The following is a 13,480-nucleotide window of genomic DNA, read 5'->3' on the forward strand; positions in this document are numbered from 1 at the left end:
GATCTGGTCAGGTCCCTTCCGACCCTAGAAACTATGAAACAGAGGGGCAGAATGAGGCAGGGAGGAAAGAGAAAAGAGATGAGATATAAAGAGAATGCAAGGGGGAAAGAAGAAGCAAAAGCACAAGCACATGAAAATGAAAACAAATACATTTCAAGCAGAGGATGCAAGTCAGTGACTCAGAGCATTCCTGGGTTTGCAGGCCACAAGGGAAATAGATCTGAGGTCACTGGGACCTTGGGTGGCCAGCTATGTGAGTAAGATCAAAAAGCTCATGTCCAACATCTCCAGCAAGCAAGACCCCCAAGCAGACACAGGCCAGTGAACATGCTCCATGCAGAATCCTACCGAAGGCTGTGGGATTTCTTTTTGATCTCGTTCCAGCACAGATTCATCTCCAGAGCAGTCTGGAGCTTGACAACACTCTGTGGAGTCTGCTGGGTTACACTGGGCAGTCCTGCACCATCTTGAATGGCTTTAACCTAGGCAGAAACACACACACATCTGACAGATCACCCTCAAAGAGAGCTCATAAGGCTAGTGCCATGCTGAGATCTACCACTGATTCGCCAGGTCTTCTTAGGCCTGTCCATTAACCTTTGTGTGCTGTGCCACAGCTTCTGTAAAAGGGGATAGAAACACTCTTACTTCTCACAGGGGCTCAGGTTGTTAATAATGTTTAGAACATTATGAGGGCTTGGAAGAAGGATGCTATAGCCATGTGACACACAGCATACTTCAAGGTGTGCAGGGGTTTGTGTCTATGCTCCCAGACATTGTCAGACTGATATCCCAGCATCCCCTTGTTATGGTGCAATAAACTGGCTGGTGTTTGCCACCAGTGTTTTCTACTGTACTGAATGAGAGCGGTTCAGCTATGTGTCGCAGACCCCACACTGCTAACAGCTTGCAAAGATTCCCCTGTATCCCTAGTGGCATGAGCCTGTGTTTTTGGGGTGGGAGGATCACCACCATCGTGCAGTCCTGTGTGACCCAGGTGTGAAGCAGTGACGGCAGGGAAGTCCTAAGTGACCATAGATGTGTTACAACAAAGTCCCTGTTTTGTGCTGCCTGGCAGATCACAAGCTTCCACCTCCACAGACAGGAGACAGCAGGGGAGGACACTCTCTGACTATCAGGAAGCCAAGACTCTGCTCCCTCTCTGCACCCACCCCAGAATGAAGACTAGGCATGAATTCCAGTGAGATATGGTCACAATTAAGCCACGTGAAAGAGAGATTGTTTCAGCACTTGTTCTCATTCAGAGTCCCTTTCACCAGAGGATCCCCAAGCACTTCACAGTCATTAATTCAGCCTGACAGTCCCCCAGGATCTGAGGAAGCAATATCCCCAACATACAGGCAAGGAAACTGGGCCATTGATCTAACAAGCAATTCCCACGGTGAATCAGCAGCAGTCAAGAAAGAAACCATGTCCCTTCCCTTCCCCTTCTCACTTATGACCATTAATTCCTTTCACACCAACAGCAAGGGCACAGTCCCTCCTCACTGGAGACACTGAAAAACAAAATCAGATGCAATCCAGCGTCACCCAGGCACACTCGCGCTGTGTGTTGGGGTTCTGTGGGTAGAAGCCTGTTATTTCCTCACTAGTAGAACACCTTGTTGCCAAAAATGTACGAACATGTAGCATTTTTCTAGGTGGGAAGTGGCTGTGGTTTTCAGGAGAAAAGGCAACATTTCTCTCCCATTCCGATTTATTAGCCAGGCTCCCAAGTGGCAGTCAGTACCAGGAGCCCTCTTCACCACAGAGCACATGCTCCACGGACAGAGAGAGCTTCACAAAAGAAGTGTGGCCATGCCTAGGGGGAGTGGCAGTTTTTGAAGAGAGCACTGAAGGAGGCAGCAGCTCAGTTTGCCTTTGCGGTGGCTCATGCTACACATGCAGGGCCACTAATATCATAACAAAACTCCAGTCACCCAGAACTATCCTGTTGCTGCCACTGAAGTCACTCTAAACTTCATGGTGGGATTGGGAGTTCTGCTCTCCCATGAGGATAAGGTCCCTTCACTCCTCAAAGCAGGGAAGGAAACCATATCCAACATGAACATCAGGCAGAACTGAATTGCCTACATGACAGTGTAGCCGGGTCACTATGGTAACAGTCACAGCTCCCCAAAGAAGCACTGGGGATACTGAATGGTCACAGAAGCGGAAGGTGCATGGTTTTATGTTTCATCAGAAAACATTTAATTTTATGGCTTCTCAGTCTGCCATGGTATTTCCAGGGACATCAAGCAAGCAGAGAGAAAACCATCAAACGCTACAGCACAGGAGGCTCAGAAAGAGACACGGAAATCATTCAAGCTAATACTCCCACCTGCATATAGGAAATAAATACACTTCACGTGCAAGTACACACAGCACCAGAAAAAAATGGAGGTTAGCCCTGCATGTCCCCCTGAGAACAGAGGCCAGCCTCTGTCCCAGGGGAAAATGCAAAAGGATCAGGGCTGAGCTGGGGCAACTGTGTAAATAACCCTTCAGGAAACATCATCCTCTCTTGCCTAATTTAGAAAAAAGTCCACAGCACATCTTCAACACATCCTAGGGATGACCCACAATGACAGCAGCCAGAGAGTGGGGGGGAACAAAGCACTCCTACAGCAAGCACCAGTTCACAATGGCTGCAGCTGCAGCGGTGCCTGGATCCTTTCCCCCTTGAAACTCAGACACATCTGAACAGGTTTATTTTCAGACAACACATGCACAATCTTCCCCTACCTGTGCAGAGCCAGGGATCCATGGCATGGCTGCTTGGCTTCTCTCTCACAGGAGAGAACATTGCACCTCAGCTCTTGCTGGGCCATCAGTTAGCTCCAGACAGACCACAGCAGAAGAAAGCAAACATCCCGTTCAAGGAGGAGACACAGTGTGCCAGGGCCAGGAGCGGGAGGGTGAGGAGCAGGGTGGGAAGGCTGAGAGGAGCTTGTGGCTGCTGCCCTGGTCGCTGACCCCCCAGGAATCCAGAGGGGGGCGGCAACAGCAGCCGCTTTGCCGTGAATCGCAGCTTTGTCCGGGTGGAATTCCACCTCCCTCCAACCTGCCTGTGCCCCCACGGGTGCAAGGGCAGCAGTTTGCAAGTGCATGAGGAAGAGAAAGAGAGGTTGCAGCACACGGGTGTGAGAAAGAGACCCGACTGGACTGTGGAAGACCTTCTCCCCCCAGCACCAGCCCCATAGACAGAAGAAAAAACAGTGCTAGACAAGGGGTGTCCACAGCACTAGTAAAGGCAATGCTAAGTGAAGACAGGGCCCCTGGAGCAGCAGTGCAGGAGGCTTCCACCCCCTGAGGTTGCAGAAGTGCTGGGATGTCAGAGTTGCCTGTCAGATGAAGGATTCTCAGAAACAAAGTACACACAAGCTTTGAGCTCCAGGATGGTAAAGGCCTAGGGAGAAGCTGGGACATCCCAGAGCCCCCAGGCAGTGCGGAGGTAGCATGGTGCAATTGAAATAAAAGTTCCTTGGGTTCTACTATATAAGAATGACAAGGGGTGGGAAAAAGACTGCCCTGGATGAGCTGCAGAAGTGTCCTACAGCCATCAGTGCCCTTGCTGATTATCAGTGAAGAAGCGTCTCCTCTTGGCTCACTCCTCTAGGAGGGGAAGCATAAGCTACCACGAGTTCCCAAATGGGGTACCACCACATGTGCACCCTGCATGGGCAGCCAGGACCTCCTTTAAGGACAGACATAACCCCCCAAGCCATATTCACTGCTCGCCGGGCAAGCTGCTGGGGCACCCCCATCCCAATGCCCACACATCAGTGTGAACATTCCTGGGCATGGTTCACACCCCTCTGAGCCAGGCAAAAACAGTTTGTTTTTGCCAGAAGGATTCTGTCCCTGTCCTCTCAAGTCTCCCACAGAGGTCTCAGGAGTTCCTGCAGCTTGGCATTGTTTCCATGCTCAGTTCCTCCTACAGGAATGCTATGAAAAGCTCCCTGTATCATTCCCTCTCCTCCCCTCCTTCCTCTGCCTGCGCGTCCCTGTCTGTCTGTTGAGCTGTCTCGGCCACTGAGCCCTCTGCTTGCTCTGCCTGCCTGCCCTCTCTACCTGTGCCTTCTCCCACCACCCCTCTCCATCTCTACCCATTTGTCTCACCCTCTCTCCACTGGGTTGCCCCAATTGATCCAGGGGCCTCTCATACTGACTGAATTGGCAGGTTGCATATGGGAGGTTCAGAGCTGAAAATCACAGCTCCCCATCGTGGTGGGAGTCCACTGTAAACCAAGGACATGAGCATAACCAGCTCCCCTGATGGGCTATGCTGTGGCAGGGCAGACACCACATGCTTTGCAGCAGACAGAAGACAGAGAAGTTACTCACACCAGTGACTTGCAAGCAGAGGAAGCCAACTGCCTGGCACCTGTGCAGCAGAGGGCTGGAATTGTTGTAGGAGCCAAAGTCAGGAGAGACCTGTGGCAAGCAATACACAAGCCCAGAGTATTTTCCTACGAGTAGGCCTCAAACATCAGTGTCTCTACAGACTGCTACTTGTTTCAAGCATCTGTAAGACAACGCTTGTATGTTTCCCTACTTAATTGTACTCCCTCTCCTCTCCTTCCTACCCCCAAATCCACCCTGATAGAGGGTTAGATAGACTGCTTGGACTGATCCTCTGCCTGCCCACAGTCAGGGGGGAAAGCCAGTTGAAGAGAGTTGCTTGCTTTTTGCCCTCCTTCCCTCTCACCTTCCCAGTTGCTCCTTGTTGAATCTAATGGGTCATGTTTGAGCTTCCTCACACGCACTTCCTGGTGCTAGCTATCGAACAGCCACCTCTAGTCGATAAGCAGTAAGTCAGAACAAGCCAGGCCCATCTGTGATCTTCACATTTACAGCCCAGCAACTGAGGGGCTGGTTCAGACAGATAGATGCCAGCTTCTCACATCTCCAAGTTCTCCTTCTGGAATCTTGGCTCTCCCAGGTGAGGTAGGCGGCACTTTAAAGGCAAATACACCATGCAGCTAACACAAGTCCAGCTTTGGGCCCCAATCTCAGCTCCTCACTTTCTGAAGCCAGCAAAAGTCTGGTAATGCTGAGAAAAAAACTACTCAGGCCAAAGAGGCCTAGCATCTCTCTGAAGGCAGCATTGCCATTGTTGGGTACAGCCAAGTCCAGCATCCTGTAGGTGACAGAAAAGGCTCAGTGACACTATGTGAAGGAACAGTGAAAGGGAAATGAAGCTTTGTAGCAGACCAGCAATATGGAGATGCAGACAATTCTCTGCAATGGGCTAAAGCCCTGGCTTACTCAACTTGGCTCTTTTTTTACAGACAAGTCACCAGCAAGCCTCAGACAGCTTGGCACAAAGTGCAAGGTAGATACACAGCTAGTGATTCCAGACACAGCCTACGGGAGGTGCACACAGACCAGAGCCTCTATCAAGATGGCTTCCTCTTCCTGACAGGCACAGCCAAGAAGAACTCCTGCCTGCTCCAAAGCTCAAGGCTGGGATTTTCACAGGCTGAATCCTGAAATCCCAATATCCAGTGCTGCCAATACCCCAAGTGTTCAAAAATCAAGAATCTGGCGCCAAATAATCTTGGTACTTAAAGACAGTGGGCACCTTCTTGGCCTTTGGATTCCAGGACCTTTACACTATACCTTAGTCACTCTGTGAGGGTTAGAGGCTTGCTTTTCAAACACCTACAAAAGGAAATTTGAGATTCTCCTCAAGTCACACAATTCCAAGAGCTGGCATTTCAAAGGAAACACCAAATATTGCAAGAAGTAGCAAAACAAACACAGCCAGCCCCTCTCCCAACACACATAAGATACAGAAAGGGAGTTTGAGATCCAGAATGGGAACCAGCCCTGCCTGCTTGCTGTCTCTAGCCTGTCTCTACCTGAGAAAAAGCTGTGCAGTTGGCAGGTGCCACATGAGTGCAAAGTGTTCTCATTAGGTGAAAGCTCAGGGTGGTGGCAGAGGAGCCAACAGCTGCCCTACAACCAAGACTGAGAGAGATGACCATTTGCTACAAATTAAGATATTTGGTGACTGAAATTAAACAAAGTGTTATTCTGCAAGCTTGGCACCTTTACCTGAGACTGTGGGCGAGACGTGCTGCTGTGATCCGACAGGTCTGCTGCGCACCACTCATGACATCGTGGGAGAGCGTAGGGGCATTCCTGCCTGACCATCGGCTGCATCAGAACAGAAGTTCATGGGGATGGAGATAACTGTGGGCCCAGGCACCTGAAACACAATGTGAAAGCCATTGGACCAGCTCTCATATCCCATCATTGAGAGAGGGCTGGTGTTCAGCCAGAAAACTGGACATGCACAGTAGCTGGTTCCAGATGCTTCTGAGGAAGATGCAATTCCTCCACAATGCACGCACATGCATTATACAGCATCTTGGGCCAAGACATGACTTCCTGACCCCTGCTGCTGACCAGCTTCCATCTTGATGCCTGAGGACTAAAAGGACTCATTGTTTTTATCCTAGAGCTGGTGTTGCCTTTTCATAGAAAAATCTTATCCTTTCCTGAAACTTAAAAAGCAATTTGCTTTAACAAAATCCTGGGGTAGCGAGTTCCATGCTGTAAAACAGGTCTTTTCCTTAGACTACATGTGAGAGAGCGTGCTGTAGTGCTTCAAAAACGAGAGGAGCCAAAAATTGCCAGGGGCATAGGAGCACTGTCCATATTTATGCTCAAGTGTTTCAAAGTGTATTATTCCTGCCCCTCAATAATTAGAAGGAAGATTAATTGTAGGACTAGTCTACAGCCCCAGACACATGCATGCACTACAATATAGCCAAGTGCTCCATAATGAATCAGCAAGACCGGGCATTTTTTAATGTATAATCAAAATAGCTCACACTGGTCTCTCACCCATTGCACTTATCTCAATCTCTACTTCTGCACTGCTTCTAAACTTCCGTTTACACACCAAAGTGCAATAAACTAGGAACCTTTCTTTGAATAAGGACAAAAATATTCTACAGACCCAAGTACTGCAACTTACATTCCAAAGGGGAAAAGAACAAGATAGCAGCTTGAGCAGTGCATAGTTTGCATTATCATTCCATGGCACTTTCACAGAAGGAGCTCACTGTGCTTTACAACCAGAAATTAATGCTCACAGTAACCCATGAAATGGTGATCCTTACACTGTTCCAGTCTATGAAAAGCTAAGGTAAGCTAATACACACACGTTATATGATTTGCCTAAAGTTGCAAAATACTGGACAAGCTGGGACACAATCATTGTGACTCTAAGCTCAGACAGCACCAGTGTCAGGAAAGGAGCAGATCAATTAATTCATAACTAAAGGGGGTTCATTTTGTACAGAATTAGTATACAAAGGATATGCATACCACATCAGTCGTACAGGTCTGGCACTCTAGGGGTCAAGGCCTTGACAAACAGAATAATATCTGAACACTGCACACAAGGGGTTAAGCCTGCCCACTGCAGCATTGAAGGATTCTTCTTTCTAAGGTTTGACCCACACGTCAAAGCTGTTCCCCCCTCCCTCACGAAACAATAATATAGCTTCAGCCAGCAGCCATCACTTTCAAGTGATAATGGGACTGTTTCAAAGGTAGTCTGTGAGAGAAAAAGGAGAAGTAATGCAGTTTGAAGAAGGTGCAGCTACCTCCCTCGGGGCAGATGTCTGTCTCACATGGCCCCACTCAGAACAAGTGAGGAACTTTCTGATGGAGTCTCAAAGAACAGAAACAGGCAGCACACTCTGCAAAGGCTCCAACAGAATTGGACAAGTTGGCAAAGAGAAAGTCCCTAGGCCATAGCACTTTCTGGTTCTTTCCTTTCTCTATTGCTTTATTCAGTTTGCTTCCACTCTCACAGTCTCCCTTGACTACTGCACATATTCAGAGTACAGCTCATCCTATTATACTTTCTTAAATTTGTTAGCAGTTACTGGATACATAATTTCCTCCATATCCAGTGAAACAACCAGTTTTGATCTGTCCAACATACCAATAACCCCAGTCTTGTCACCTAACTTCCTGCCCATCTACATGGGCATTGGATATGTACTGAAGCTATCCTGTACTGGTCCTGGATTCTTCTAGCTCTCCTCTTCAACCCTGGAGGGAGTTATGTAGATAACACATCTACAGCTAGTGCTCCAGGCTCTTCAGAGCTTTCTGAACTCAGCAGCACCTTATGTACTCCAGTGAAATGATAAATGACTTCTGCCTAATGCATTAGCACTGCTAGGATCTGGATTCTCCCACTTTGTCCCACACACTTCCTCTTTGAAAGCTCCTGACAGAATAGGATATGTGCTGCTCCTCCTGCTTTACATTTACCTCTGAATGGTACCAGCCAGGCAGGTCACTTAGTGGGACTGAAATTCAGAGGGCCTGGATATCTGGGCATTAGTCTATGTTGCACGCTATTGTACAGCTGGAAAAGCAGAGTCCTTGCACCACTAAGAAAGACCACAGTGCAAAGAGCTGTCTGTGTTTTCCTCATTTTCCTAACGAAATAGCCTCTGTTGCACAGTACAGTGGGGATACAGTGAGACATTCTGGAGCCAGTACTTAAGCAGCCACCCTACAGGAAGCAATGCTTGCCACCCACTCTGGAACATGCAGTCAATAGAGCTTCCCATTCCAGCCATACTGCGATGTAACACATGTGCAGCTTTAAGGACATAACCGTCACATTCCTGCACCTTGCTTTTGCCGCAACCCTTATACATGGGACAGACACTGCTTTGAGGTGAGGTCACGGGGCTAATTCTGGGGCTGGAGGATGCACTTTAGCTCCATGTTCCCTAGGAGATGTATTGACAGCAGAATGGCTAGATCCACCCAACTCCTCATAGCAGCTGGATTCAGTCATGCACACCTCACAGTCATGTGGGGCAAGCACAACTCCTCCTGGCGCCTTCTGCAACAGTACGTAAAACAAAAGCTTTTCTGACTCAGTGGCCACAGAACTAGATAGGGTTTGAAGTACAAATGATAGTCCTAACCATTTGATGCCTGCACCACAACCTCAATTGTGTCCTAGGAAAATCAGGCAGATTCACTGCAACACCTGTCCACACCGTTTTAAGGCAAGGATTCAACAACTCTCAGCCCCTCTGAAGTATCAGTGACAGCATGCACACGGAACATGAACATATTAGGAAAATAACCAAATGGATTTCCACCCAAGATAGAGAAACAGACATTTAGCGGAAGGGATTAGGCTGCCATAAGGACTTAGGGGTGAAGTCAACAGTCAGATAAAATCATTTGACCAGTCAGATGTCCATTGAACACCAGCAAATGGACTTCTGGCACCTGTGAATACATGGACTATGGGGGTACTATTGAATTACAAGGGCACTTTAAAAAAAGATTTAACAGTGGACATGATAATATCTTGGTTAAGAGGACACTCCAAAAAGAAAGGGCAACTTCAGATGTTCAAAGACTGTTCGCATGAAGGAAGAAAAAAAAGATATCACTTAGGGTGACGAGAGCAAAATGAGAAGTAAAGAGTGAAATTAAATAGGGGATACTTAAGCTGACTAACAGGATGAGAGTTAGGTCTAGGATGCTACAGAACTGCCTCCCATGGGAAGTGTAGCAGCCCCTTCAATCAAGCTATTTAAATGAGACTAGACAGGTTAAGTTACTGTACTGCAGAAACAACCCCACGCTGTAGGATGCTGCAGCTTTGCGTCAGCCGAGAACCCTCCCATTTCTCCATGGCATGGTCCTATGGAGAGAGTGCTTTATAGATCCACACCCAAGTGGAGGAGAATGAGAATAAACACTTTTTGTGAGGTGAGGTAAGTGATTTCTACATTGGCCTTCTGTACACAGATAATCATAGAAGCATTTTCATGGTGACAGTTCCAGGGTCCTGCCCTCACTCTAAAGGCACATGATAGAATGAAGCATGGGTAGCCCCACTGCATTTATGTAGCTGTTCATGCACCGGGGAGTGCTAAGAAGCCTACAGCTTTGCTATAAAATCCCCGTCCTCAATCATTCCTAGGGCTCTATAAAAACAGCCTACTAATACCATTCAGAGCTACATTCACTAATCACTCAGCGGGCTCTTACTCTACGAGAAGGGTCCAGGAGCTGTCTGATGGTCATGCTACTAGCAAAAAAGTTAGAGGGAACAGGAGGAGATGCATACACTGTGAGCATGTGGACACACATACAGCTTCCACCTCAGCTAAGTACAGACACTGAAAAAGCCCGAGGCTGAATCAATTAAATCTTTGCAGGTTTGTCTAAGCTGCATAGATTGAACCAATAAGCAAGTGAACAGACATTCATTTTTGATTCTGGAAATGCAGCCACATGCCTGCAGTGACCCAAGCCAGAAGCCAGGAGGCGCTAGAACATGGCTCCCTGCTCAGATGAAGCAGACAGCTTGGGCCATGGCTAGCCCACCCACCCCGCAAGGGGGGGAGGAGGACTTGCAGGGGAGACGCAAAACATCTTGGGATGCTGGGGTACTGTGAGTTGACTTGAATCTGGAGGGGATCTGAAACAAGTGTAATAAACTGATTTCACCTAAATCAGTTAAGTCTGATATTACATCCATCCAGGTTTATCTTAAACCTGTTTTGGCCATTTTGAAGGCGGTTTATGTGCAGTGAACTTCTGTTGTTACAGATTTGAACTAGTTTCTGATCATTTATCCTAGTTTGTGCGTAATTTCTGTCCCTCCTGGAACAAGCTACTATCCAAACAGTCCCTCTGATCTGCACAGAGGGACTCAGGGAGTTTGTAGCCTGAGACACAAAAATTGTGTGAGGACAGTTTTTCCCTTGGCTGCAATGTTATACAGGAAGGGCAAGGCTGAGGCCTTTGAGAATAGGAGTTTCTGAATTTAGAGACACATAAGTGCAGGGCAAAGCCTTTCCCCAGAGGTACATGCCCCCAGTAGTGACACAGGCCTCTCACATGACACTGACTGTCCCTTTCCCTAGTGGCCAGTGCCCCAGCAGAAGTTGCTGGGCTTATTTCTTCAGGTCACAGTAAGTTTAAAATTACATGCAGACAGCAGTGATACCCATTTCAGGAAGCTGCTATATGACTTCAAAACACATTTACAGTTGAGCCACATTTATTATCAGTTAAAGCTGAGGCAAAAAAATAGACCTGCTGAGAAATAAGGAAGGCAAGAATCTCAGTATTACCAGGACACCTGGATGGTGCTGTGTTAAGGGAGTTTCTAAATAAACTGGATGCTCTTAACAGATTTTTTTCTTCTTGTACAAGCTGCACCAGTGACAAATCAGCAATGAAGGGACTAGCCCATTACACTGCTTTTCAGTCGGTCTGACAAAAGAGGCATAATAGGCCTTGCTAAACCAGTTCTGGATCAGCCTCTAGAATATGGCTTAGTGCTTCACTTAGGAATCTATTTATTGCTTCTACTTACAACTCCATTGCAGCAGAATCTGTTGATTTGATCAAGTGGCAGCATTTAGGCAAACAAAATGTGCTGAATGGGGTAAGCCCTTTGCATCATCGCCCACTCATTTCCAGCAGCAATCCATCTCTCTCATCCATGAGGAAGATGACTGATCCCTGCCAAAATACGTGCTGAATAAAAAGCAAGTAGTATTTCTTTGCTGATGCCTGTAGCCACTAGTTGGCACCCAGAAGCATGAGACGTGATCGCCTTTATTTTTAAATAAGGTCCTGAGCCAAAGCCAGGTTCAGACTCCCCCCAAATCAGTAAGGAAGCCATCTTGAGATGAACTCTGCAGTAGATCTAGAGTGCCCTAACCAAACCCCCAGATTAAGCACCTGCAGCCTTTACAGAAGTTTGGATGTGGACGCTCTGTGTCTTGTTCAGTATACACTCCACACAGCAACTGTGAAATGTACTTTACAAGCCAATGTATTTCTAACCCAAAACCTGTTTCCAGTTGCAAGCATCCTCAAAAATCTTTCTTCTGGACTCAGTCTTTCAGTTTGGGGTCTTGGCCTACAGAAGACAATATGGCAAAAGTTTGAGACAAGGCAGTCTGGCCATTACTTTTAGGTATGGAAATACAAACATATTGTCTACTGCCAAAAGCATTAATGACTTCTGCTTTCTAACTTACTGCACAACAGAAGGACTAATGCCTTTGCTCAGCATGCCTGGAGTCCCCAGAGGGGAAAGGTGGGAGGGTTTAGGGCACATGAAAGTTCAAGTTCCATGTTTATGCACAAGCACTAGGAGCTTTTGTTTCAGTTTAGTTGCATGCTGCCAAAGGAAGCATTCCCAAGCCATCAAAGATCCTTGGCTTTCCTTGAGACTGCAATAGCACATCTTGTTCCAGAAGAAGTTGCCTGCTGCACATGCAATAAGTAAGTTATGCCAGAAATCCAGAGCCAGGGGCTCCTTCTCATGACTTCACTGGGGCTAGGAACTGATGGCAGAAGAACAAGAAGGCACCACTGTCTAGGAAGAGGGCCAACTAAACAGAAAATGAAAATGAAATGAATGTCTTTCATCTTCTATCTTCTTGCATATTGGTCATTCACTGTATACAACCCTCTCCCTTTTTGCTCAGCTCAGAAGGAAGAAAAAGACCACAAGCAACCCCTCACATGAGGTCTTTCCACTTTCCTCCATAAGTGCTGCCAGTTGTCACACCTGGAATGTAACTGGTTTCAGTCCTAAAAATGGAACATCAGCTGACTGGAACTTGTAGCTCCTGCCTCTTTCACTTCAGCAGGGCTTGGCTCTTAAGGAAGAAGAAAACACCTATTTCCCAACTCAGATAAGCATATTAGCATATGAAGTACTGAAACACTAAATATGCATAGGTCACACCTGCTCTTTCAAAGTAAAACAAAAGCTCTGATAGAACTGGGATCTCTGCTGGGCCATAGAAAATATTAGATTTACTTAAGAGAAACTTTTAGCCTGATCCAGTATCTAAGGAGATGTAGGGCCTGATATTAATAGAACTGATAGCACTCCGTGTCTCCCTGAAGACCTACTCAGCATCTTGCAGGGACATCTTATACCCCATGTCAGAGACGAGGGAAAGAGATAGGACTGAATAACTGGCACGGAAGGGAAGCATCTCATGGAGATCTCTGCACTTCCCATAAATGACAGCAAGAAAGAGCACAGCCTAAGCTAAAGAAGGCTCAGGCAAAGAAACTGAACAAGCCAGAGACAGGCACTGCCTAACCTGCAGGAACCTGGGCCAAATGCTATTTACTATTCCTCTTTGCCTGATTAAAAAGTAACCCCTAGTATATTGTGTGGGGGGAGGGGGACATTATTTCACAACCCCTTCTAAGCTTAGAAGTCTTCTGTGGCAGAAAGCCACCTTGGTTTCTCCCCAAAAATCTCTGCCCTGTGACACTGTGATTTAAATCTCTGTGCTGTGACCATTCAATTAGGATGGGCCCAGCACACAGGGGACCACACCCTCAGCCTGTCTCTTTAGGGAACTGGAGCTGGCTGCATTCCTGAGGGAGGGGGAAACCTGCTCCCTCTGCCTACGTGACTTGCATC

At 47.3% G+C, this 13,480-nt stretch overlaps 1 protein-coding gene across 6 annotated transcripts in view; it reads right to left on the reverse strand.

Annotated features, from left to right (window-relative positions):
• The window catches only part of DRP2 (dystrophin related protein 2), a 68,349-nt gene that overhangs the window by 43,644 nt on the left and 11,225 nt on the right, over positions 1 to 13,480 (reverse strand). For 3 of the 6 annotated variants that reach the window (XM_019521203.1, XM_019521204.1, XM_019521202.1), the window contains exons 2-3: positions 6,064 to 6,217; positions 349 to 482 (exon numbers count right to left, since the gene is read on the reverse strand). In XM_019521203.1, coding sequence (XP_019376748.1) covers positions 349 to 482; positions 6,064 to 6,171 — 242 coding nt within the window. In that variant the 5' untranslated portion in view covers positions 6,172 to 6,217. Of the gene's footprint in view, positions 1 to 348; positions 483 to 1,644; positions 1,823 to 2,745; positions 2,959 to 6,063; positions 6,218 to 13,480 lie in introns of those variants that run through there. The other 3 variants (XM_019521207.1, XM_019521206.1, XM_019521208.1) reach the window with 3 other exon arrangements.

The sequence above is a fragment of the Gavialis gangeticus genome, unplaced genomic scaffold (assembly GCF_001723915.1).
Source record: "Gavialis gangeticus isolate Ggan-Ray unplaced genomic scaffold, GavGan_comp1, whole genome shotgun sequence".
NCBI lineage: Eukaryota > Metazoa > Chordata > Crocodylia > Gavialidae > Gavialis > Gavialis gangeticus.